Source organism: Hippocampus bargibanti, linkage group LG17 (assembly GCF_051943395.1).
Source record: "Hippocampus bargibanti isolate YZ-2025 linkage group LG17, ASM5194339v1, whole genome shotgun sequence".
NCBI classification, from domain to species: domain Eukaryota; kingdom Metazoa; phylum Chordata; class Actinopteri; order Syngnathiformes; family Syngnathidae; genus Hippocampus; species Hippocampus bargibanti.
In genome coordinates this window covers 10019232-10042664 of record NC_142750.1, presented here as the reverse complement: position 1 = coordinate 10042664, position 23433 = coordinate 10019232, and the positions used below count along the sequence as shown (strand labels likewise).

The window sequence follows — 23433 nt, the reverse complement described above, 5'->3', positions numbered from 1 at the left end:
CATCCGCGGCAGAAGACGTGGCATGACGACCGCTACGGCCCCGTCTTTGACACCGCCTGGGTGCCTCCCCACTGCGGGATGGTGCCCAGCGGACTGGAGGAAGACTGTGTGTGGGACCCCGGTCGGATCGCCATTCTTGATACCATTGCGCCCACTCCGCGCATCTACGCTTAAAGGTAGCCGGCTTCCCGTCGTGAGAACACCTGTCCTCGAGTAAAAGTTGGACTGATATCCATGAAAAAAAAAAATACATATGTATATTTACATATATATACACATATACAATATATCATAAAAGTAGGTGCAATTCCATTCCGTAAACAAAAACAAAGCATGATTTTGCTAACATTGTGCACCTGAATCTGTCTTTTGATCTTGGATGAGCAATTTTTGAAGGGCAGAAACTAGGTCATTTTAAACATTTTTTTAGGCTGTCCAAGAGACACAACACTCACCAGCAATCCTTCTTGGAGCCCACGTGGAAACTACCAATTTATTCAGGTGGAAGGGACAAGGACGTAAAGCAAGGAAGCGCAGGCTTGCCTCTCCCAAGCCAACTTTTCCAGCTCATGTGAGAGAATCTTGAGGTGTGCCCAGAACATCTCACCAGGAAAGTGTCTAAATGACGTCCGAGCTAGATCGGGACTAAACATTAACGTTGGCCTCGGGCCACCATGCTGCACCATGTACGGCCAACACCTTCCCATTGACGAGACATGGGCAAAGTATGGTCCACGAGCCACATCCAACCAAGCCACAACCTCTGACCTGCCTCCACAGTAACCGCAAAGTCAAACTAAAACATTAATATGTGGTTGTTTTATTTTGCAAAATTAATTTAGATTAGATTAGATAATTTTGGATTGGATTCGCCTTTATTAGTCTCGCAGTGAAGAAGTTTACATTTCACAGCAGCAAAGTTGTGAAAGTAAGAGGAAAGGAAGAAGTACAAACACAAAATATAGCAGCTGGTGTGAAGGCAGCCACTCTCGCGGCACCATCTTGAAGTCAAAACAACAAAACATAAATAATACATTTTAAGATTTGATTAGAAATTCACAGCAGCAAAGTTATGAAAGGAAAGGGGAAAGAAGTAGAAAAACGAAATATAGGTGTTTCTTAGCGTCCTTCATGATTATTTGAATAATATTTCGTTATTCGTATTGTTGATGAGCAAGCATTTGGAACAGCTGTGAAAAGGTAAATCATATGTTCAGTCAGGCTGGCTGTCACACAAACACGGAAGACAACTTCAAAATAAAAGCAAGTCAGGCTATTGTCGAAATTGTATGATTTGGCAGATTTTTATTTTGAAGTTAACAGCGTGTTACGTTTCAATCACGGTTGCTGCGGCCATGGCGGCGCACAGGCAGTAATAGTCGTCTTTTTTTAGTATTCGAATTACGAGAGGAGTGGTATGACTAAGTACAAGAGATACAAGAGGGTACGATATTGGCTTCAAGCTATAATTGAAAAGTCCACATTATCCCCACTGGTTGGGTTTTGTGGGCTGTATTTGGATTGAATTGGATTTGCCTTTGGGCTTTGTTTGCGGTCCTGAAGAAATGTACGCCCTGCCTGCCTTTTTTTTTTATCAGCGCGGCCAAAGGAAAATCAAATTGTGTGAATGCACTGCAGATGACGTGAACATGCTTGCATGTGCCAGTTAACTGGAACCGTTCGAGAGCACTTGACTCTGGCGGCCACGCGAGGGCATTCGCCTGACGCGCTCTCCTCTTTCCCTCGCCGTGCCACCCCCGCTCCCCCATCCTCCCCCGCCGTCCCCCAGTCGTACCCGCCGGCAGCAGCCGCTTCAAGAGCGGCTTCCAGGCGGCCATGAAGGCTCACGCGTGTCCGCGCAGGTTGGCCCTCAGCCTCCGCCTCCGCTCCCGGTCGTCGATGGCGGCCCTCGCGCTGGCCATGCTGCTCATCCAGACTCTGCTGGTGTGGAACTTCAGCAACCTGGACGGCTCGTCTGGTGGGGAGCGAAGGAGCCGCGAGAAACGAGCCGTCATCCCTGAAAAAGCCGACGGGCAGCTGCACAGGAGCGGACTGCTGCGGAGAAGTGAATTGGCTAACGTCGCCGGGAAGGAGAAGCTCCGAGTCGTAAGTCCGCTCTTTGTCCGTGTGGCTGGATGGTTGAACGTGTGCGTGTGCTTGGATGCGTGTCAGCTACACGTGTGCTTTGGCATCTGCAAGGAGCGAGCTGAAGTCCATTAGGAAAAGACGCAATTTAACGTGGCATCAGGTTGAAGGAGAGTCCATTGATCTGTTGGAAAATTGTAATCAACACACCATAACAGGTGTAAATGGTGATTTATGACATTCGAATGATAGCCGATTGGCATAAATCTGGGTTTTTTCCCGTCGAAATATTTTCTTTTTTGGAATGCATGCTGAAGTTACTGAAAAAAAGTAGTAATCAAATTTGTCAAGCGTGTTTGGTTTTAGATGTCTCCCTGCATGGCCAACACATTTTATTCAAATTATCATCTTATCACCAAGTTTTGTACAACCCTGATACGATCCTGATCATTTGAGTGATGTCGTTTGGAGGAAGGAAACATCTAAAACAGGATTGATAAGAGGTCCTTGGTACCCAACTTGGGTACCCGATAATCTAAAACAGAGAGAGGAAAGCAACCATCCAGGCATGTATTTGGGCACTCCTGCATCAATGCAAACTCAAATGTGATCAGAGTAATTGGTTGAATAATAAATGCGATAATTTTTTATCTGATCTATTATTTTATTGATTATTTTGATAATAGAATAATAGATCCTCAAAATATCTGATAGTGACAGTCCATTGTAACATTATCAAAAAGTACCCTATTTATCCAGCAGGGTACCTTTTGGAGAATTGGTGTCAAATTCATGTGTTCAGAAAGTCCACAGGCCCTTCCATTGTTAATTGATATGTTTTGGTGAAAATAAAAAATACATGTAATTATTTTAATTTTATTTAGTGATATTATTGTCTTAAAAGAATAATACTGTGGAGATGCTAATTTTAGTTAGCGCTTCTGTGGTGTTTTACATTGTGTGTTAGCATTAAGATGCCGGGTTGAAGTCAAACTGGTGTTAAATTCATTGTTAGCTGTTCAGAAAGTCCCTGGACCCTTATATTGTTATTAATAGTTATGTTTTGCTGAGGAAAAAAAATAATTATTTGAATGTAATTTAGCAATATTGTCTTATTAGAAAACTACTCTGGATATGCTATGTCATTGGTGTTTTACATTTGCATTAGCATTAAGCCGGCGGGTTGTAGTCAAACTGGAGGATTTCCCAGCGCGCCCGGGAGTCCCTCCCAGGTGAAGAGCAAAGTCTTGTGGTTTTGCATCGTTGCTTCTTGTTTGGTTTTGGTGAAGAAGGCGAGGGCGGGGCTGTCATCCCTTCTGACATCCTTTCATTATGCTTAAGGCCGTTCCCTCTCATCTTCCCTTTGTGTGTCTGTGTGTGTGTGTGTGTGCGTGTGATGCGAGTTGTAAAAGCGTGACAAGCGAGACACGGGGGCTGTTTGAAGTTTGATGTGAGGGGGGGTTAAAAACGCGCTGACTCCATCGGTGATTTCAACAAATTGGTGGACACGTGGTCCTTAAAGGACAACCGACGTCACTTTTTTGTTTCCTAACTGACATCAGAAAAACGTTTAATAGCATCGAAAATACCCAAAACTGCAGTATATTTTTAGTCAAATGCAAAACACCAATAAAAATGACTTAAAGTGTCCAAAATCTGCAAAAAAATTGAGCTGCGAATTGGGCATTTTCCGAAAGTCCCGCCCCCAGTTCGTGACGTCACGCCAAGCCGTCTTGCATTGCTGGAGAATCAAAACAATGGCTTCAGATTCGAAGAATATGCTTTCTTGTCACACATCCAGTTATGACTATGATTCAAATAGTTCTGAAGAGGAAAGCATTCATGTTTTGCAATCGATTAAATAATTTAGTCCGTGATATCTTGAGGCAACAATGGGGGAAAATGTATCACCCAAAAAGAGGCAGAAAATGGCCACCGACCTCCTGTGAGGAATGAATCAGCCCATTTCCACAGGCTGATAAATTCCTTATATGGAGCTTGGACACCCTCGTCTGGCTCTTTCAGGTGCAACACGAGGTTTTTCAGACCAAACAAGTATTGACGTGATGGAAGGACTGCTACAATGTGTCCTTTTTTTCAGTCAGGGGCGTTCCTTCAGTGACGTCACGTACAGACTCATCACCTAACTCAAAAACAAGACTTCCGGAATATTCAGCGCGACTCTTAAAACGTAAAACATAGCTATATGTTGTGGAATCTTTGTAAAATACGCTTAGTAGAAGTCATTTGAAGCCATTTTACAAATTATGGACACAACTTGTCCGGAGACGTCGGTTGTCCTTCTTATGAATGGCCAATTTCGCATGATGCTTTGTGATATGCCGCTCAACCAAGAGATGAACATGACGCCCATCTGTCGGCTAAGGGCCGTAAATGTCAGGTGCGGTTGGGAGTTTCCTGGAGGCCTCCGAAACACACAATTTGTATCTTGTGGTTGACTCGGGCAGCACGTTGCTTGAGTGGTTAGTGTCTCACAGGTGAGTGGTTATGGCCTCAAGTGTTTTTTTCTCTCCCTGTGTTGGCACGTTAGCTTCATTTAGTGGTGTTACCCAGAGACGTTCTTTGTCGCCATGTGCCATTAGAGTGTCTGGTGACCAGTCATTATTAGTTTCTATGTGTACTAGACGTGAATGGTGACCAATCGGCTGTTTTTTGACTTGTGCTGACAATGACTGGTGACCAGTCAATTGTTTCTATATATAGGTCTGACTTCACATGGTGACCAGTGCAGTAGTTTTTTTTTGTGTGTGCCTTGATATTGTGTAGCGACTGGCGACCACTCTCTTGTTTGTCGATATTTTTTGTTTGTCTGTTGTAGTCATTAGTGAGTGATGATATCGCTGTGGGTATTGGTTTTTTCACACGGGTATTGGTTTTGGGCCGACAAGCTGCCTGATTTGAAGGTATTGAAGGTTCATTGAGGCCGCGGATACCAACCACGAATACTTGAGGCAAGAAAAATGGGATTTTGAGTCACCCTTCCAATGATGTAGTTGGCACTATAATGTGGCTTTTTGACACGTTGACATGACAGTGAAAACTAATGTTGCCGTTATATCGTATGCAACAGAGCAGTAACATGTAAATGCTGAGCCAAAGAGGGCCAAGTACAGATCCCTGTGGTACTCCACGTGTAACATGACAAAGCTCTGAAATCGCATTACGATAAATTGCACGGTGGCTCCTCGAGTGTTGCTGTCCATAGTTGGGAGAAGATGAGTGGTCACTTTAGCAGGGGCCATTTTAGTAGAATGATGGGCCTTAAATCACTGACTGAAACAGTTCAAATTAACTCATTCACTGCTAGACGATGTGCAAGAATGTATGCCAGGGTTTTTGTCATTTTCAATTAAATTGCAGGACCAACAGAATATTAAGCTTTAGGACTACATAAAAGCATTCAAAGTCAAGTCAAAGTCAAAGTCAGCTTTATTGTCAAATATGCTAATATGCATGACATACAGCACAGATGAAATTAATGTGTGTGTGCTCAATGTGTGTTCAATACAGCATTAGAAACCTTAGTCTCTTCTTTCATAAAAAAAGTTAGTTAACTCCTAAGTTATACGGGTCTGGAGTGAGATAAGCTTGAAATGGGGGCAACTGTGCAAAATACAATACATGCTGATTTATATAGCGCTTTGACAACAGCTGAAGCTGTAAAAAAGCGTTAACATGGACAAAAGGCAAATGCTGCCTCCTTGTGTAAGGGAAAAAACATTGCCAGAGTCTGACTAGCGCTTTATCGGCACCCCCCGCAAAAAAAAAAAACAGAACCCGAACAAATCTGGGAATGGCGCACCATGTCACACTTTTCATTTCCCGGGAATGTTAGCGATTGAGTTAATTGTTATCAGCAATGTTGTTACTAAGCTGTTACGCTATGACTTTTTCAAGAATTTTTGCAAGAAATGACAGATTTGAAACAGGCCTAGAGTGAGGTGAAAGTGGCGCCATCATCATTCCAAGGCAAAGACCACAACATGCGTGACGAGTGACATCATGAAAGGTCATTGGAAGCTGTTTGTGGGTTGTCTCGGCGACAGCCCCCTTGGCCGAGCATTGGCACTTACCTACCCCGTGGACCGACCCTTCTTCTCTGGCCTTTGTTTTGCACTCTCAGGATCCCTTGCACCGCGGACCTGTCACCAGGCACATTTACTGATTGTGTTGCCACAGCAACAATAGACCCGACGCCACACTGACCCAGCAGGGACCAGTAGCCGCAACATGTGGATGACTACATAACTTTTCAGTGATCGTCTGTCTCCTCACATTGACATCAATAGATTGTTTGCAAGTGGACATTGACATGCGACCAGTCCATTCTTTGTCCATCAATAAATACCCTGACAATGACCAAAGAGTTTTATAACTCTTAAAACGATCTGTCTCTTGGGTTATGCCAAGTCCCAATGTAGGCAGTAAAAGCTGTACAGATGGCTGCTTAGTGATCCGAAAGCTAAATGGACGCCTAAAGCGAGGATGAAGAAGAAGAAGATACTTTCCCACCAGACAGATGAGCCGGGATTACGGCGGGATTATCATTTATTCTCCACGTAAGCATTTTTCATAATGCCGCTTTGTGTTTTTTCATGTCGGCGTGTCGAGTTAAGGAGACGGTCACGGGAAAAAGTTTTGCATTGGAGCGAGATGCTAAAATTCAATCTTTTCCGTCTCATTGACCAATCCAAAGCTTTGGATCGGATGCTGTCAATCATCCATGACGCTCGCCACTTATCACAAAGTTGAAATTGATAGACAAGCTGGCCGCAACCATCCTCAATGCCGGCCTCCTAAAAATCTTTAAAAAAGTCCACGCCATTGATAAGATTTGTGTTGTCTGTTTTTGGTGGTCCTTGACTGGAAAAGACCAAAATCACAACAGCAACATTTGAACTCTTTTACAATCCCGTCAATGAATGAGCTGGCTCATCTGATTAAAACAAAATCGCAGCACTGTCCTCGCCTGCTCTATTTTGCGCGCAAGCGTGTGCGTCCATGTGAGATGTTTGTGGGAGTTGTGCAAGCAAGGCGGTGAGGCCGCTGCGGCTGAAAACTTTTTGAGCCAAACATCTCAACCGACGTCAATGTCCCCACTGTTCTCACTTAAGGCACTTTTTGTACACACGTGTGTGTGTGTGTTTGTGTGTGCGAGAATGTGTGTTAGTGTTGGCCTCCGACCAGCGGGGGCAGCACATGACGAAGCGGCTCCAGCTTGAAAATCATCAAATGACAAACCTGCGTTCACAGAAGAAAACCAGATGGCAGATTTGAACCCAGAACTTCTGCACTGTGAGGCAGAACCTCTCCCCGTTCTTTTTTTCGCCCCACCCGTCATTCCTCCGAGCTGAGGATGCAATTGACTTCATGAATGCTCGCGTGTGGTGCAGATGTTTAAACCCCCGTGCGTGTGCATGCGCGTGTCACGTATGTTGTCCTCAACACGTCGACCGGCACTCAGGACAGATATCGGGATCATGCGGATGAAAATAGACCCCCAAAGTCACGTGGGTTGAGCGAAAGTCAAGTTGGTTATCATTGAGTGGACCAGTGTGACCCCTGCACAGCCGGGGTCAAAGGTCATCTATTGTTATTATTGAGTTCTGTACATCCAGTTTGTTCAAAATGATTTCCAGACGTATATGTAGGATTTTTAAATGGTCAAAGAAACGCATAATTCCAAATTTAAAAAAAATCATGTTTTATTTTATTTTTTGAATGCTTAAATCACAGGTGTCAAAGACAAGGCCCGGGGGCCAAATCTGGCCCGCCACATCATTTTATTCGGCCCGCAAAAGTGAATTAAACTTGTGAAATTCCATGCTTGTTAAAGTTCGAACGTTTCAAATTGTATATAAAACACAATTGTACTGCTCTCCTTAGTGTCTCAAACTTCAATAGTCTTCAAGTGAGCCTAACTCCTCTTGAAAAATAGTCGGAATGTAGCTTTCAAAGCGCCTATTCATTCAGCAAATTTCCAATATGAACAGAGTAAAACTATGAAACACAGCAGGAAAAAGGACGAGATTAGCACATGCTAACCGATCTTCACATTAGCTTGACAACATTGAAAAAAGCATGACAAGATAGGGCCAATTTGCGCACTCAACTAGCGAACGAGTCGATAGCATCATCATTCAGTTCCCCATCGAACAGAATCATTTTGACTAAATACATAACAAATATGAATCTTTTCTTATATCTATACATAAACTTATGGACGGTGATGTCGAAGGCGTGACAAAAAAGAGCAGATGGCTTTCGATGAAAATGGTGACACATATGCTTACGAAGAACAGAACAAAATGGCTGTCAAAACATCCTGTCTAAAGTGGCCTTCAAAATAAGAGTACCTCATCTAACATGCAATACAATAATTTAACTCGGTTATGGGGGCAGAACAACAATAATAGTCATTATTTTTCACTTTAAATTAGCGAACTAGTTCTTGAGTTTGACACCCTTGGCTTAAAGCCTTAAACAGACAAAGTCACATTGGCCCATGCAACTATTTGCCCCACCAAATATGGCTGCTTTCCTTCAAGTTGATTCATAAATGAAACAAATCAAGACTTTCTGTCTCCCCCCGCAGGACGCTTACCGCTTGCACCGACCCAAAGAGAAGCGACACCCGTCCCTGGACAGCAACAACAACGAGAACTCGGTCCCCAAAGACTTGGACCACATGGACGGCGGTCACCCCGCAGAGCGCTCGCAGCGGCGACTCCCCGACACCAAAGCGCAAAACGTTGGCGCCGAAACAGCGCAGCGGGCCATCGCGCACCCTCGGGTGGGAACGGGTGGCCGACCGAGGAATCCGCGGACGGCATCCGCCGCCCCGTCGCCGGCGTCCAAGTGCGAGATGGGAAGCAAGGAAGTCATCTCGGCGCTGTCACGGGCCAAAAGTCGCGAGTGTCGTCAGCGGATTGCCGACGTCTACTGCCGCCATAAGGACAACCTTCTCATGCCTGCTAAATTGCCCACCTACTGCCCCCTGCAGGGTGAGAAGAGCACATACACACACACACACACACACACACAGTCGTTTTCAAATGACTGGGTGCAGCATAACAGCAAAATGCTGCGCCACCGTATTGGTTTTGACCTCTGTGATCCAATAATGTATCCAATTCTGCCGAGCATTTCTTGATGGTGTTCAGGATTCTGGCCAATATGTCATTTATAGACCAGGAAAGGTTGGGGGAACTTGACTGGCAACCAGTCCTGAGTGAATTTTCTGTCAGCAAATGAGGAGCTCAACAAATAACCCAATGGCAGCATTTCTCTGTCAGGCCAAGGTTTTGTGTTGGGGGAGATGCCCCCACGCCCATCCCGTGCAGCCGCGTCCTTTGTCCGAACAGAAAAGCCGAACGAGCGCATGTGAGCTCCTCCGGCGTAATTACACCCTCATCGCGCACACGCTTATTCTGGGATGTGCTGACTAATGACTTCCATGTCAGTCCAGCGTTTTTTTTATTTCTTTTTTTTTTTAATCGCAAGCCCCACCTAAAGCTAAAACCAGAATACCCACCCCACTCCCCAACAACTCAGGGAGCCACCAGGGTGGGAGCCTCGGCTTTGACACGACTTTGATGGACAGGCGGCGGAGGTGCCGATGGTGGCTGATGGAAGGAGGGGCGTTGCTGCCCCCCCCCCTTTTTTTCCCCACAGTGGTTCAACCTGTAGTTAGTGGTGACGGTACTGTACCTCAAACTCCGTGCACGCCCTGGAAGCCCACAGCAGTCATGCAACACGTGTTGTGAATGACACAGATGAACAAACATTGGAGCCAATGAGGGTACGGCGATCGGAATAGAACAAGGGGGGGAGGGGAGGGGGGTGATTATCTTTTAGGAGACATGGGGCCACTCATTGATGGATGACATTGAAAAATTGGATGTAAAATCTGAGGAATATCATTAATTAGTTAAAATTGGTTCATAATTTTTCACATATTTAGTTGATTACATATATAACACGATCTGCTCCAAGAGATATTGAACATATCAGTATTCAGAAGAGATGACCAGGATTCCGTAGGTTCGATTAAAAAAGGTTTTGTTCATGTGTACTTGGATGGGATTGATTGGATTGGATTAATTTTTATTAGTCTCGTAGTGGATTTACATTTCACAGCAGCAAAGAGATGAAAGGAAAGGAAGAAGTAGAAAAACAAAATGTTGGAGCTGCTGTAACGGCAGCTACTCTGCCGGCGCCATATTGAAGTCCAAACAACAACAAAAAACTAAATAATGTGACACAACACAAAAGACACAGACAGTCATTTAATCAAAAACACTTTCTGCACCCTCTTTGTGGTATCAAGCAGTTCTTTATGGAAGAGGAGAGGATCAAAGCGTCCTTTTCACCAGTGCATCAGGGACGTCATGGTGGAATGTGTACGTCTGCTACAAGCTAAATGTTGAAAGCAAACACAAAGCTGTAGCATCCATTGCCGAAAAGAAATTTTCTCCTGTCCTACGTCAATCCGCTTCAATTCCAAGCCGCGACAGTTCCACATACGCATCGCCGGTCTGCTCTGACGCTCCTCGTCAACTCAGCATTTATTTAATTAGTAATGAAGAGAAAAATTGTGGGTGTGTTAATTTTTTAAATTACTTTTATTTTTTAGTAATGCATATTAATCCTTAATTCTTATTTCATTATTTTTTTGTGTTTAAAAAAAAGATAACCATCTAAGGGAATCTTCTTTTCCTTTCGGCTTTTCCCTTGAAGGGGTCGCCACAGCAAATCAGTGTCCTCCATCTTGAGAGGTTTGATCCGCATGTTTGTTTTGGCCAAGCTTTTATGTCAGATGCCCTTCCTGACACAACCCTCTGTATTTATCCGGGCTTGGGACCGGCACAAGAAGACATATGTCCCTTTGTGGCACAGAACAAGCAACTCGCTCAGTAAAAAGCTCCCAAATACAAAATGGTCATCGGCACAGCAACATTCAAAAAAGCAAACACTATAACCAACTAAGGGAATATATTTTGAAATGTTAAATGTCTACCAATATTTGAGTCTCAATTATTTGTGTTATCAGATAGAAGTCAATACCGTATGTTAGTGATTTAATAAAAGTTAGTGGATGGATTTGAATGAACTGAATTGAGTGGACATTCATCAAACGCATGTCCGAATCATGGACATGAATGCAGGAAGCTTTTTGGAAAAGCTGACCGACTGACGTCTCCCCTTGGCAGGTAAAGTGAGCGTGAACGTCCAATGGGAGGAGGAGGACGATGCTTCGGACTGGCCGCCGGCGTCTCCGGTGCGCCTGGCCTTCGTTCTGGTGGTGCACGGGCGCGCCTCGCGACAGTTCCGCCGCCTCTTCAAGGCCATATACCACACGGCGCACTTCTATTACATCCACGTGGACCAGGTGACGCCCGCACGCACCCACATGCCGACGCGCACCTTGACCTGACGGCCATGTCGCCCCCTTCAGAGGTCGGACTTCCTGCACCGTGAGGTGACGCTGCTCGCCGGCCAGTACGCCAACGTGCGCGTGACGCCGTGGCGGATGGCTACCATTTGGGGCGGGGCCAGCTTACTCGGCATGTACCTGCGCGCCATGGAAGACCTCCTGGACATGCGTGATTGGTCCTGGGACTTCTTCGTCAACCTGAGCGCCGCCGATTACCCTGTCAGGTTAGCCAGTCGGGATGCTACGAGTTCATGTGACCTCTGTGGCTCTTTTTCATACATTCCCATGGCTAACGCTGAAGACACTTAGCTCATTTTCAGCTATTAAAGCGCTATATAAATCAAGATGTATTGTATTGTATTGTATTTTAAAATTCCACTCTGGTTTTCTGTGTGTAAATATGCGAGAACAGTTATTTTTGAGACCTTATTTTTAGTCGTTTTAAATTTGAGGCTGTAAAAGACAGACAATCCTGAGATAAGCGCACTCCTTTCACAGAACACTGCAAATGTCAGCTCACAGATTCCCGACTGTGATATATCAGTCAGGCTGGGCGATGACAGAAAAAAAAACATGGGATTTTGCCTTGGCATTAGCTTCAGCGCCGGCCATGTTTTTAAAAAGCACTCTCATGGAGGAGGGCGGGCACACATGTCACGTGTGCATTGACTTGGTACATTCAGGGTACTTTCAAAATGTGTTTAAAACGCTCCACAAAATTTATCACTTTTTTTTTATATTTTCCTTTCATTAAAATATTTTGATGGGAATGTTGAATGAAAGTAATTCAAATATTTACATTTGTGAAATAAATGTGATTGTTTTATTAAGTGATTTACTGCCATTCCTAAATTTATTTGGGAAATGAAAATATGATGTGGAGCGTCATTCCCAAATTTGTTCGGGTTTTGGTTTTTCTTGTGGGGGGTGCCGATAAAGCACTGGTCAGACCTCTGGCAATGTTTTTCCCTCCCGCGAGGGGGCAGCATTTACCTTTTATACAGCCGCCCCCATTTCAAGCTCAATACATTCTGACCCATATAACTTAGGAATTAACTATTTTTTTCTGATTAAACAAGAGAGTCTGAGCTTTCTTACGCTGCATTGAATGTTTATGTAGTCCTAAAACTCAATATTCTGAGGGTCCAGCAATTTTAGTGGCAAAAAATGACAAAAACCCTGGCACTGGAGTGGACACATTTTTGCACATCGTCTAGCAGTGAATGAGTTAAGATGAAATTGTGTGTCCGTACTTGATCAAAATGATGTGCCGTACACTCACACAGGACAAATTCACAGTATTCATATTGACCGCTCACTCACTCGTAGCGGTTATGGCAGCAAAACAAAAATCAGGTCATTGGATTGGTCACGTCATTTGCATGTCGATCGACTCCAAAAGCGGCACAGGGCTGGACCAAGGACAGACTGGTCGCCAGCCAACAACTGCCCCAAGCAACAAACCACTGAATACATCTCGACCAAACTGATTTTTGCTGCCCTCAGCTTGCAAAAAAAGAGGCACACACACGTTGTCGAGCTGTCCTCCTAATCATTGTTAGTGATTTATTAGTCAGTTTGTCATGACCCTTTTTCCAAATAGATTTTTTAAAGCCCTGCTAACATTAACAGCATTTGTTTTTCTAACATTAATTGATTCCATTTCACTTCCAAGTATGGTCCCCGTCTATTGGTTTGCTCTCAATTGATTTTCAATGACTTTAATTCATTGTTTTTTGTATTTTGGTATGAAAGCCGATATTGGCTGTCACTTGTGTGTTATTGTAAAGTGCCCTTGCGAGTTTTGAAAGGCGCTTATAAATTGAATGTACAGTGATACCTTGGTTTACGAACCCCTTGGCTTACGAACTTTTCGCTTTACAAACGTTAAATGTATGAAAATTTTACCTTGGCATACGAACAATTTTTCGGGATACACACGAAGCTGCCACAATTAGTGATGTGTCGTTCGCGAACGAGCCCGTTCTCCTAAAAGAAAATGGCCGCCGGCTTGTTTTGGTCCTCTATTCCCCGCCCCCAGTCGTCTGTTAAAGCCATGTGATTGGTCAAGAACGCAGCAGTGAGGGGAGATGGTTTAAACATTAAAGAGACAGGCAGACGACAGAGAGAGAGTGACGAAATGGATCTGAAACAGTGACATTTGGACTCGTTTCAACTTTGATAGTTCAAAGGCAGAGTGTAGACTGCAAGGTTAAAATTCCCATCAATCAGGCTCCACAAATAACCCGCACAAGCCATCTATACACGTGATGCAAAAAGCAACCCAGGTAAAGCACGTTTATTATACATAAAATAAGGTATATTTTGTGTAGTTTTAAGGCTTAGACAATTAGAAAGTACAAAATTAAGTTTTTATGGAGACCTGGGAACGGATTATTCTCATTTTAATGGTTTCCTATGGGAAATTAATTTTTGGGATACACACTTTTCGCCTTACACACTCTGTCTGGGAACCAATTAAGTTTGTAAGCCAAGGTATCACTGTATTATTATTATTATTATTATTATTATTATTGTGCGTTGTGATTAGCTGTCGCCTCACATCCGCTTTGTCCTCCAGAACCAACGATCAGCTTGTGGCCTTCTTGTCCAAACATCGGCACCTTAACTTCATCAAGTCCCACGGCCGCGACAATGCCCGGTGAGTCACTCCCCCGTCCCAGGTTGAGTTGACCGTCGTCTTATTATCAGTGCTGTCAGTTTCATCCGCAAGCAGGGCCTGGACCGCCTCTTCCTGGAGTGCGACACACACATGTGGCGGCTTGGAGACCGCAAGATCCCGGAAGGCGTCTCAGTGGACGGCGGCTCCGACTGGTTCTTGCTCAATCGAGCCTTCGTCGACTACGTGGTGCGATCCACCGATGAGCTGGTCTCTGGCTTGAAGCGATTCTACACCTTCACGCTGCTTCCTGCTGAGGTATTGCTGGGGAGGAGCCCCATTCCCGACAGGAAAACATTTCGGGGATACGTCTGTGTACGCTCTACAGGAGTGGTCCATCGTAGAAAAAGTTCCAATCCTCATCCGAAGAGCTTTGTCAGCAAACTAAAGTTGTGCTGATACCTCTGACCCTATGTATATCCCTAATGGACAGAGGTGGCTGTGCCAGACCTCTGCTCTGATAGGTCCTTGCTCTCGGGTTGGGGAAGCCAGAGAATACTCCCTGAAGCTAATCTGATTACTTTTTTTGTTCTGTTTGATTACCCCTAATGACTATGCATGGGTCTGATTGCCTCATTTGCACTGGTATCACCTCATTAGCATGACAAAGCCTACGTGGTAATGACCTTAGAAGTCTGTTGTAAGCACGGCCTAAATTAAACCTTAAACCACCATGGCCATTTAGTGAAGGGTTTTGCTGTTTTACAAAAAAAGGCTTCTTTTACTCCTCTTTCAAAGCATCTATTTAATTAAGCTAAGATTTAAACCTCACTGTCGTCAAAATCTTTACTAAGGATGTATCCCAGCAACAGGCTGAATGAGGCGACCGACCCGTTTGCCGTCTAAGCTGGGTGGTTAGCTGGCTAGCTATCTATTAGCTCGCTAGCTACTTACCTTGCTATCTATTAGCTATCTGGTAGCTAGCTAGCTAGTTTTGTATCTATTTGAGTTACTTCTGGGTTGAGTGAACGCTGGGGCATGTGGCTGCCGCTGCTCACCCACAGAAAAACTGATCCTGTGACTCTAAAGTGACCTTGAGAGTTTTGAAAAGCGAATGAAATGTATTATTATTATTAGAAGCTTCACTTGACCTCCATCATGTGCTCTCTGCTGCCCCCCCCCCCCCCCGACCCCCTGCAGTCGTTCTACCACACGGTTCTGGAGAACAGCGCCCTCTGTGGCAGCATGGTGGACAACAACCTGCGGCTGACCAACTGGAACCGCAAACTGGGCTGCAAATGTCAGTACAAGCACATCGTGGATTGGTGCGGCTGCTCGCCCAACGATTTCCAGCCCGCCGACATGCCGCGCTTGCTGGTAACTCCTCGTGTCATGCACACAAAATAGTGTCTTTTATTTACATTGCTAAATCCTGACGTACTTCCAAAGTTGCCAGATTTACCAGATGTGTCCATTATGGTGAATTTTTTATTTTATTTTTGGTACTGTGGAATACCTGAAAAGACACAGGAAGTTAGCTGTGTTACTTTGAAACTGCCGTTCACTGTGAATGTCGTTGTTTTGAAGGGTATTTAAAAGCTCGGCAATATACAGGAAGCCTGCTACTTTGCTTTCAAGTGGTCATATGAATGATTATCTACAAGTGGTATTTTTTTTGTGATGACAAGCTCATGATGATTTTGGTGCGCCAGATGTCTACCAATAGCGAGTGTTGGTCATCTTTAGATATTTATGGGCGTGTATTTAACAAAAAAAAAGAAAGGCTAAGCGCAGACCGTGTGTGTTGTCGCGTGCACTTTTCCAGCCGCGCCGGGAATAGCTTTGATGAATTAGCGGTGCGTCCTGAGCTATAGGCCTCTGGGCGCTGGCAGCTGATCCAGGAAGCAGCTGCTGTATTTTTAGAGGCCTCCGAACTTCCAACCCATCATTAGCACAAGTCCATTGACTGCCATGGCCTGCACTACTGCTTCCTGCCATTGGGGGCGCCACCGGGATATTTAACTCCATCCATCCATTTCCCGATCTGGCCGTCTTCGGGCACTAGGCTGAGGACACCCTGAATTGGTTGCCAGCCAATCGCAGGGCACACAGAGACAAACAACCATGCACTCGCACACCTAGGGACAATTTGGAGTGTTCAGTCAGCCTGCCATGCATGTGTTTGGAATGTGAGAGGAAACCGCAGGACCCGAAGAAAACCTACACGGGCCCAGGGAGAACATGCAAACTCCACACAGGGAGGCCGGACCGGGTCTTGAACTCGCGCCACTGATGAATATTTGAAAATTGATCAACCTGAACACTGCCCTTTCACAAAAATTAAGAGTTGGAGAATTCACTTAAGTTCGGCCTTCACGTAGTTTATCTTGTATGTATAGATGAATGTATAATTGAGTAAGAAAAACTACAGTGGGAAAAATGCTGCTTTTTTTCCTAAGGTAGTTTTTTAACTCATTGACTGCCATTCACAAATATATTTGGGAAGAAAATATGACCACCATTCCCGAATTAGTTGGGGTTTTCTTTTTCCTTGCTTGGGTGCTTATAAAGAATTGGCCAGATTTATGGCTGTTTTTTCCCCTTCCACAAGGGGGGGATTTCTCTTTTTTTTTCTATGTTAGCACTTTGTTCCAGCTTCAGCTGTTGTTAAAGCGCTATATAAATCAAAAGTATGTGTTGTTTTCAAGCTCATATAACTCCAGACCCATATAATTTATGAATTAACTATTTTTTTCTGATGCAAAAAGAGAGTCTAAGGTTTCTTACGCTGCATTGAATGTTGATGTAGTCCTGAAACTCAATATTCTGTGGGTCCTGGAATTCCAGGGTCAATGACAAAAACCCTGGCACTGGAGTGGACACATTTTTACACATCGTGTGGCAGTGAATGAGTTAATATATTTTTTTAAATAAAGACCTTTATTCAAAGTGAAAAATTGTAAAATAATATATGTTTAAAAAAAATAATACAATGTGTTTTTATACTAACTAACGTAAAACATGGTTAACACCATAATAAAACACATGGAGAGATAATTGTGAATTAAGATTATCTTTCTTTCTGAAGCACATGATAGTTAGCAAATGTGTGCAATCATAGTGTAGTGCCAACTAGTGGCAAGGAGGACTTAAAGGACAACCGACACCATTTTTCTGTTTCTTAACTGACATCAGAAAAACGTTTTATAGCATCTAAAATACCCAAAACACACAGGCTGATATTTTTAGTCAAATGCAAAACACCAATAAAAATGAGTTAGTGTCCCAAAACAACTTCAAAATGACCCCGGAAATGCAGCTTCAGAAGGCCCCGCCCCCTTGTTCGTGACGTCACGCCAGGATGTCTTGCCTTGCTCGAGAATCAAAACAATGGCTTCAGATTCAGAGAAGATGCTTTCTTGTTACTCATCCAGTTATGAATATGATTCAAATAGTTCTGAAGAGGAAAGCATACATGTTTGCAATCGATTAAAGAAGTCCTTCTGGATCAATTCGAACCATCAGGACTCCAATGTAGCGCCGAGAAAATGCACAAGATGGCGCCCAAGCTCTGTGGAAATGGACTGATTTTTCTGCTGGTAGTAGTCTGCTGGTAATAGTCTTGGTGCAACACACAACGATTCACCATCGAGTTATCTTTTAAATTCCTCTTTGTTGTTCTCGTCGCTATTGGCAGCAAACATCGCGTCCCACCTTCTTCGCCAGGAAATTCGAAGCTAGCATCAGCCAGGAAATCATCAACCAGCTGGACGCGCACTTGTTTGGTTCGCCGGCGCCGAGCCTGCCGGGCCTGAACGCATACTGGGAGAACATCTACGAATGGGACACGGACAGCGCCGACGCCCTAACGGACTCCACGCTCACCCACTACCACGCCTTCGCCCGCTTGGGCCTGGAGCGCGCCGCCGCCTCACTGCGAGGACGAGTCGCCAATGACAGCTGCAGGTACAAAAAGGCAAAATGATTTGGTGTTTAACTTTTAAGCCACATTTCAAATGTTGCTATAAGGCTCTGCGAAATTTCAAATCGTATCTTAATTTGCGAATATTTTATTTCCCAAGACTGTACTTTACAAAGTAACCGTAAACAAGTGCGACATTCGATCAGTGACTCGACGCAAAAATGGCCCATGACAGTGAACTCACCGGTGGAGCTCAATCTTATCCAATGTTTGCCCGTGAGTTCAATGTCATGGGATATTTGCAGTGATGGGCCATGCATGTCACTCCTTGGCCTTCAGTAGTCCTACGTCGAAATCAATCAGCTGCGAGTGCGGTGTGATATTACACGACCACTAGATGGTGCCGTTGTCCAGGAAATAACTTGTGACTTAAGAAATACTGTCATTGAACTGTTTGAATTTTTACCATGACTGTATGAATTCATGGTAACCTCATAAAATTTGCAATCTTGTTTGCTATTTTTGCTAGCTTCTGAGCTGGCCAACCTTAATCTATTATTGAGAAGTCAGTCTTGAAAATGGCTTTAATCGTAAATCTCCAACTACAGTAAAGTCTCGTTATATCGATATCGGATATATCGATAGTCCCGGTTATATCGATACTATTTCTATGCACGCAGAGAGAAAATTACATGCAAACAGGGTCGGATATATCGATAGTCCCGGTTATATCGATATTTTTTCGGACTCCCTTGAATATCGATATAACGAGACTTTACTGTAAATCCAATTCTTCTCCACCTTCGGCCATTGTGTGTTGACAAAACCGCTATTAAATCAACACAACAATATACATATTTGCTTATGCAGCTCGCTACAGATACAGTGCGCTAGCTCTGGCCAGTATGCTCTTCACTAGGGGCAATGAATGGCTTGTGACTAGCCAGTCATAGTTTGCGAAAACTGTAACGTTTCCAGCGCCTTCCAGGGTTGCGAACTCAAACTCTGATTGGTTAAAGCAACACTTTTATCGACACATATTTTCTGCGCCAGGACCTGCAGAACTGATTGTGAAGGCGTTCAGGTCAATTTCTTACCTTGTAACAAAAGATTGGCAAAAACACACATCTGAAAGCAGATCAACTGGGGAAAAGTAATGAAAGGAAGCTGAAAGACAATTTTGATTTTTTTCAACAAGAATTCATGGACAAAATAGAATTCACATTAGTCTGTGATTCAGATATTTGTAGGCCAGCAGAGAAGGCCAAGCAGGGCCTGACAGCCCACCACTGGATATTTGACTTTCTAGTCTCGCTGATGCCAATGTTGGCGTACGTTGGCTAACTTTTGCTCACATCACACACACAATCGACCTTAAGTTTCTGTGTGCGTATATTTGGGCTGGGGGCCCTCATAAGTGACAAGAAAGTCCTTGTTAATGTTTGGGCTGGACTTGTGGTTCCTGTATGTGTGTGTGTGTGTGTGTGTGTTTTGAAGAAAGACTGCTCTGTTTTCACAACTGTAAAAATGTACATGACTCTCATCACCTCAAGTTTGCGCGTGTGCAGAACGACTAAAGACGTGTCTGTTTGCGAGCTGGAAAATGTTTGCATAATTGCCCATCACTCCCAATGTGCGCACGTGCGTGTTGCAGATATGAGACGACGGGGCACCCCACGTCCGTGCATATGTACTTTATGTCGGACCGGTTCCAAGGCTACCTGGTGCGCCACAATGCGGTCAACCGAGCCTCCGCCCGAACGGAGACTTTGGAGACCTGGGTGACCCCTCAGGACCACTTCAGCTTGGCCGAACCCCTCAACCCTGCCAACAGGCTGCAGCACATTCAGGTTAGAAAAAAATGCATCCAAAAAAGAAACGTGAACGTCAATCATCGAGTGTTTGTGGGGCGTGCGTGCAGGTGGGGGCGGACTGGGACCCCAAGGAGCGAATGTTCCGGCGGCGCGGCAGCCCGCTGGGACCCGAAGACGAGGTGTCGGCGGTGCAGCGATGGAGCCGCGCCGCCACCAACCTGACGGCGACGGTGGTGTGGATCGACCCCACCAACGTGATCGCCGCCACCTACGACATCCACGTGGACGCCGGAGCCGACGTCACTCACTACCGCCCTCCACTGGCCGCGCCGCTGCGACCTGGCGTCTGGACCCTTCGGGTCCTCAACCGCTGGAGTCCACTCGGACAGACGCGCTTTCTCATCGCCCCTCTAGAGTTCCGCCGGTGGCGGCCCATTTCGACAGGTCAGAATGCAACGACAGCGCACAAGTCTACACACCCCTGGTCGAAGGCCAGAGGAAAATAAACACACAAAAACACACAAATAAATAATCATTAAATAAACACATAAATAAATCAATCAACACAAATACATAAATACACACACAAATGAATACATAAATAAATACACTATTACATAAATATGCTAATAAATAAATATATAAATAAACAAACAAACAAATAAATGAACACACAAATACATAAGTACACACATAAATAACTCAAATAAGAAATACACACATAAATGAACACAATACATAAATACACAGAAATAAACACATGAATACACAAAAAAATACATACACACACAAATAAGTAAATAAGCACATAAATACTCACACAAATACAGTAAAGTCTCGTTATATCGATATTCTCGGGAGTCTGAAAAAATATCGATATAACCGGACTATCGATATATCCGATCCTGCGGCATGTAAATTTTCTCCTTGAGTTCATAGAAATAGCATCGTAATAAGCAGTACTATCGATATAACCGATATCGATATAACAAGACTCTAATGTATATAAATAAATACAGTGAGACCTCAACTTACGAACTTAATTGGTTCCCAGACAGAGTGTGTAAGGTGAAAAGTGTATCTCAAAAAACAAATTCCCATAAGAAACCATTAAAATGGGAATAATCCATTCCCAGGTTTCCATAAAATATACTTTTCAACTAAATAAGCCTTAAAACTACACACAACATACCTTATTCTATGTATAATAAATGTGCTATTGTATTGTAATGAAAGAAATACACTGCATTGTATCATAAAATCACTTTATTTGCATTTGTGATGGTCATTTATGGCTTGATGGAATGGCGTTGCAGGTCGAAGGTCAAAGGGAGTTGCTGTTTGGAAAGAGAGGCGCATTACATGACGACTGTAATTAAAGAAATAAACTGCTGTAAAATAAAGTTTCATTTACCTTTTTGATGGTCGTTGATGGCTTATGGAAGGAGAGTCACCTTCCATAAGGACTGTTGGTAACTTAACCTCTGGTGCTGTTCGGTCGTGTGCTTCCGCCGAAGATCACTCCGCCAGCCGTGGTGGGTGTGTATCATGAAAATAGTGCTTATTATAAGGTTTAATTTTCATAAATTTGACGTTTGTAAAACGAAAAGTTTGTAAGATAAGGTGTTTGTAAGTTGAGGTTTCACTGTACATATATAACTGAAATCAAGCAAGATAAATTGTTTCCATTTTTTCCCCACCATTGATGTGACCTTTAAACTGAACAATGAAAAACACAAACTTACAACAAATCAACACGACACTACTATCTTGATAGCGTGGTTTTTATTTTGTGTGTGTGCAGAGGAGGCTCGTGCGGCGCACGGCGGCCCGTCGGGTCGCTCGTACATGGAGCAGAGCTTTCACGGGCTGAACCCTGTGCTCCGTCTGCCGCTGAGTTTGTCCACCATGGAAGAAGCGGAGGCCAACGCCGGCCTGACCGGGGCGCCGCTGTGCCGCTGGCTGGATCACCTCCTAACTGGCTTCTGGGCGGCGGCAGGTGTATGTGGCGCAGGCCCCGCCCCCGCCGCTTGCCCCGCCCTGCCGCAGTGCCGCCGCACCGCCTGGAGCTCGGACAGCCCCGATCCCAAATCCCAAGTGGGGCCCGCTCGGCCTGACGGACGCATCAGGTAGCCCTAGGAGCCTTTGTTCACTTTTATTTTGAAGGTCCGTGTGCCCTCACTTCCAGTTGGATTGTCGGGGTGGATTTTGGCTCCCACCTTTATTTATTAATTCATTTTCATATTATGTCATTTAATGTCACACATCTTCCTAAAATATTCATTCAGGTGCATTTTTTAATTTATAAATCTATGTTTCATTATTTGATCTCATTTAATAGTGATTTACTGTAATCTGATCATGTTCTATTTATTGTTAATATTTTATTCATTCTAAATGATAGAATACAAAGGATCATTAGATATTTTGTTTGTTTTCAATTCAAACACATATTTTTGGTTTTATGAAATTAAGAATCTAAAGCACAGTTTTTCAATGCAGAAATTTTTCCATCAGAAGAATTGAAAATTGATCGTTTTAATTTATTTATTTCATGATTGGCGAATAAGTAAAAAAAAAAAAACGGTGTGTGTTTGTGTGACGGTGTGGATGGGGGCATTTTCCAGTGTTGTGCTCCAAAGGAACAGCCAGTGCTCAGTTAGGCACAAAATAGACGCAAAAATATTTATTGATTTATTTTGGAATGTATCGAGAAAGTATTTATTTGCTGTTAGTGCCGCAGCGTGCCTCAAAGGAGCCCTTTGTGAGACTCATTCTCAGAAAAATATGATTGAAAAAGACCAGGCAAAAGTAGAAAGTGACTGAAAATTAGAACACTGTGAGATTTCAAGCTGCCTCACATTTTTTGACTTGTGTATTTAAGATGAGAAATTTAAACTAATGTATGTTTATTTATGTTGCATACTTGTTAAGAACTGAAAAGATGTGTTTTTTCTTGGTCGCTGCTCTTTGTCGTCACTTGCACACAGCAGTGCCTTTTGTATTCCACATGGACAAACGCCTTCAAACAACAATTTTGGCAACAAAATAAACAACCCGTATGAAAAACATCCCTTTTTTTTGCCGGATTTTTAAGTTCTATATTTGTGCACGCATATTGTCCTTTCGCCATTTATTGACCATCGATAGTAAAGCGTTTTTAGCCCGAAAAAAAAAATATGTATAAGGAGTGAACGCGGGCCCGCAGAAAACTTATCGTGTGACTGTAAAGTGACCTTGAGAGTTTTGAAAGGCGCTCATAAATGAAATGTATTATTAATATTATTTAGTCTGAAAAAACAATTACCATGTATAGTAAGGCCTTTTTAGACCGAAAAAAAACCCTCAAGGTATAGTAAGGCGTTTTTACTATGAAAAACTTACCATGTATAGAAAAGGCATTTTTAGCTGAAAAAAACGACGATGTATAGTAAGGCGTTTTTAGCCGAAAAAAACGACCATGTATAGTAAGGCGTTTTTAGCCGAAAAAAACAAGCATGTATAGTAAGGCATTTTTAACTGAAAAAAAGCCCAT

At 43.7% G+C, this 23433-nt stretch overlaps 1 protein-coding gene across 5 annotated transcripts; it reads left to right on the top strand.

Annotated features, from left to right (window-relative positions):
- The first annotated feature begins 5 nt into the window (after positions 1-5).
- Positions 6-22963, top strand: LOC148885659 (xylosyltransferase 1-like). 5 transcript variants are annotated; one of them, XM_089018574.1, is made up of 13 exons: positions 6-176; positions 1790-1862; positions 1959-2106; positions 8702-9110; positions 11319-11497; positions 11564-11766; positions 14124-14204; positions 14264-14480; positions 15363-15539; positions 17860-18128; positions 19739-19934; positions 20006-20342; positions 21703-22963. In XM_089018574.1, the coding sequence occupies exons 1-13, from the start codon at positions 23-25 to the stop codon at positions 22029-22031; spliced, it is 2772 nt and encodes a 923-aa protein (XP_088874700.1). In that variant the 5' UTR covers positions 6-22; the 3' UTR covers positions 22032-22963. The 5 variants fall into 5 exon arrangements, with proteins under 5 accessions (XP_088874700.1, XP_088874699.1, XP_088874701.1 ...); XM_089018573.1 differs by having other exon boundaries at positions 1790-2106; XM_089018575.1 differs by lacking the exon at positions 6-176 and adding an exon at positions 431-587 and having other exon boundaries at positions 1790-2106.
- The last annotated feature ends 470 nt before the right edge of the window (positions 22964-23433 follow it).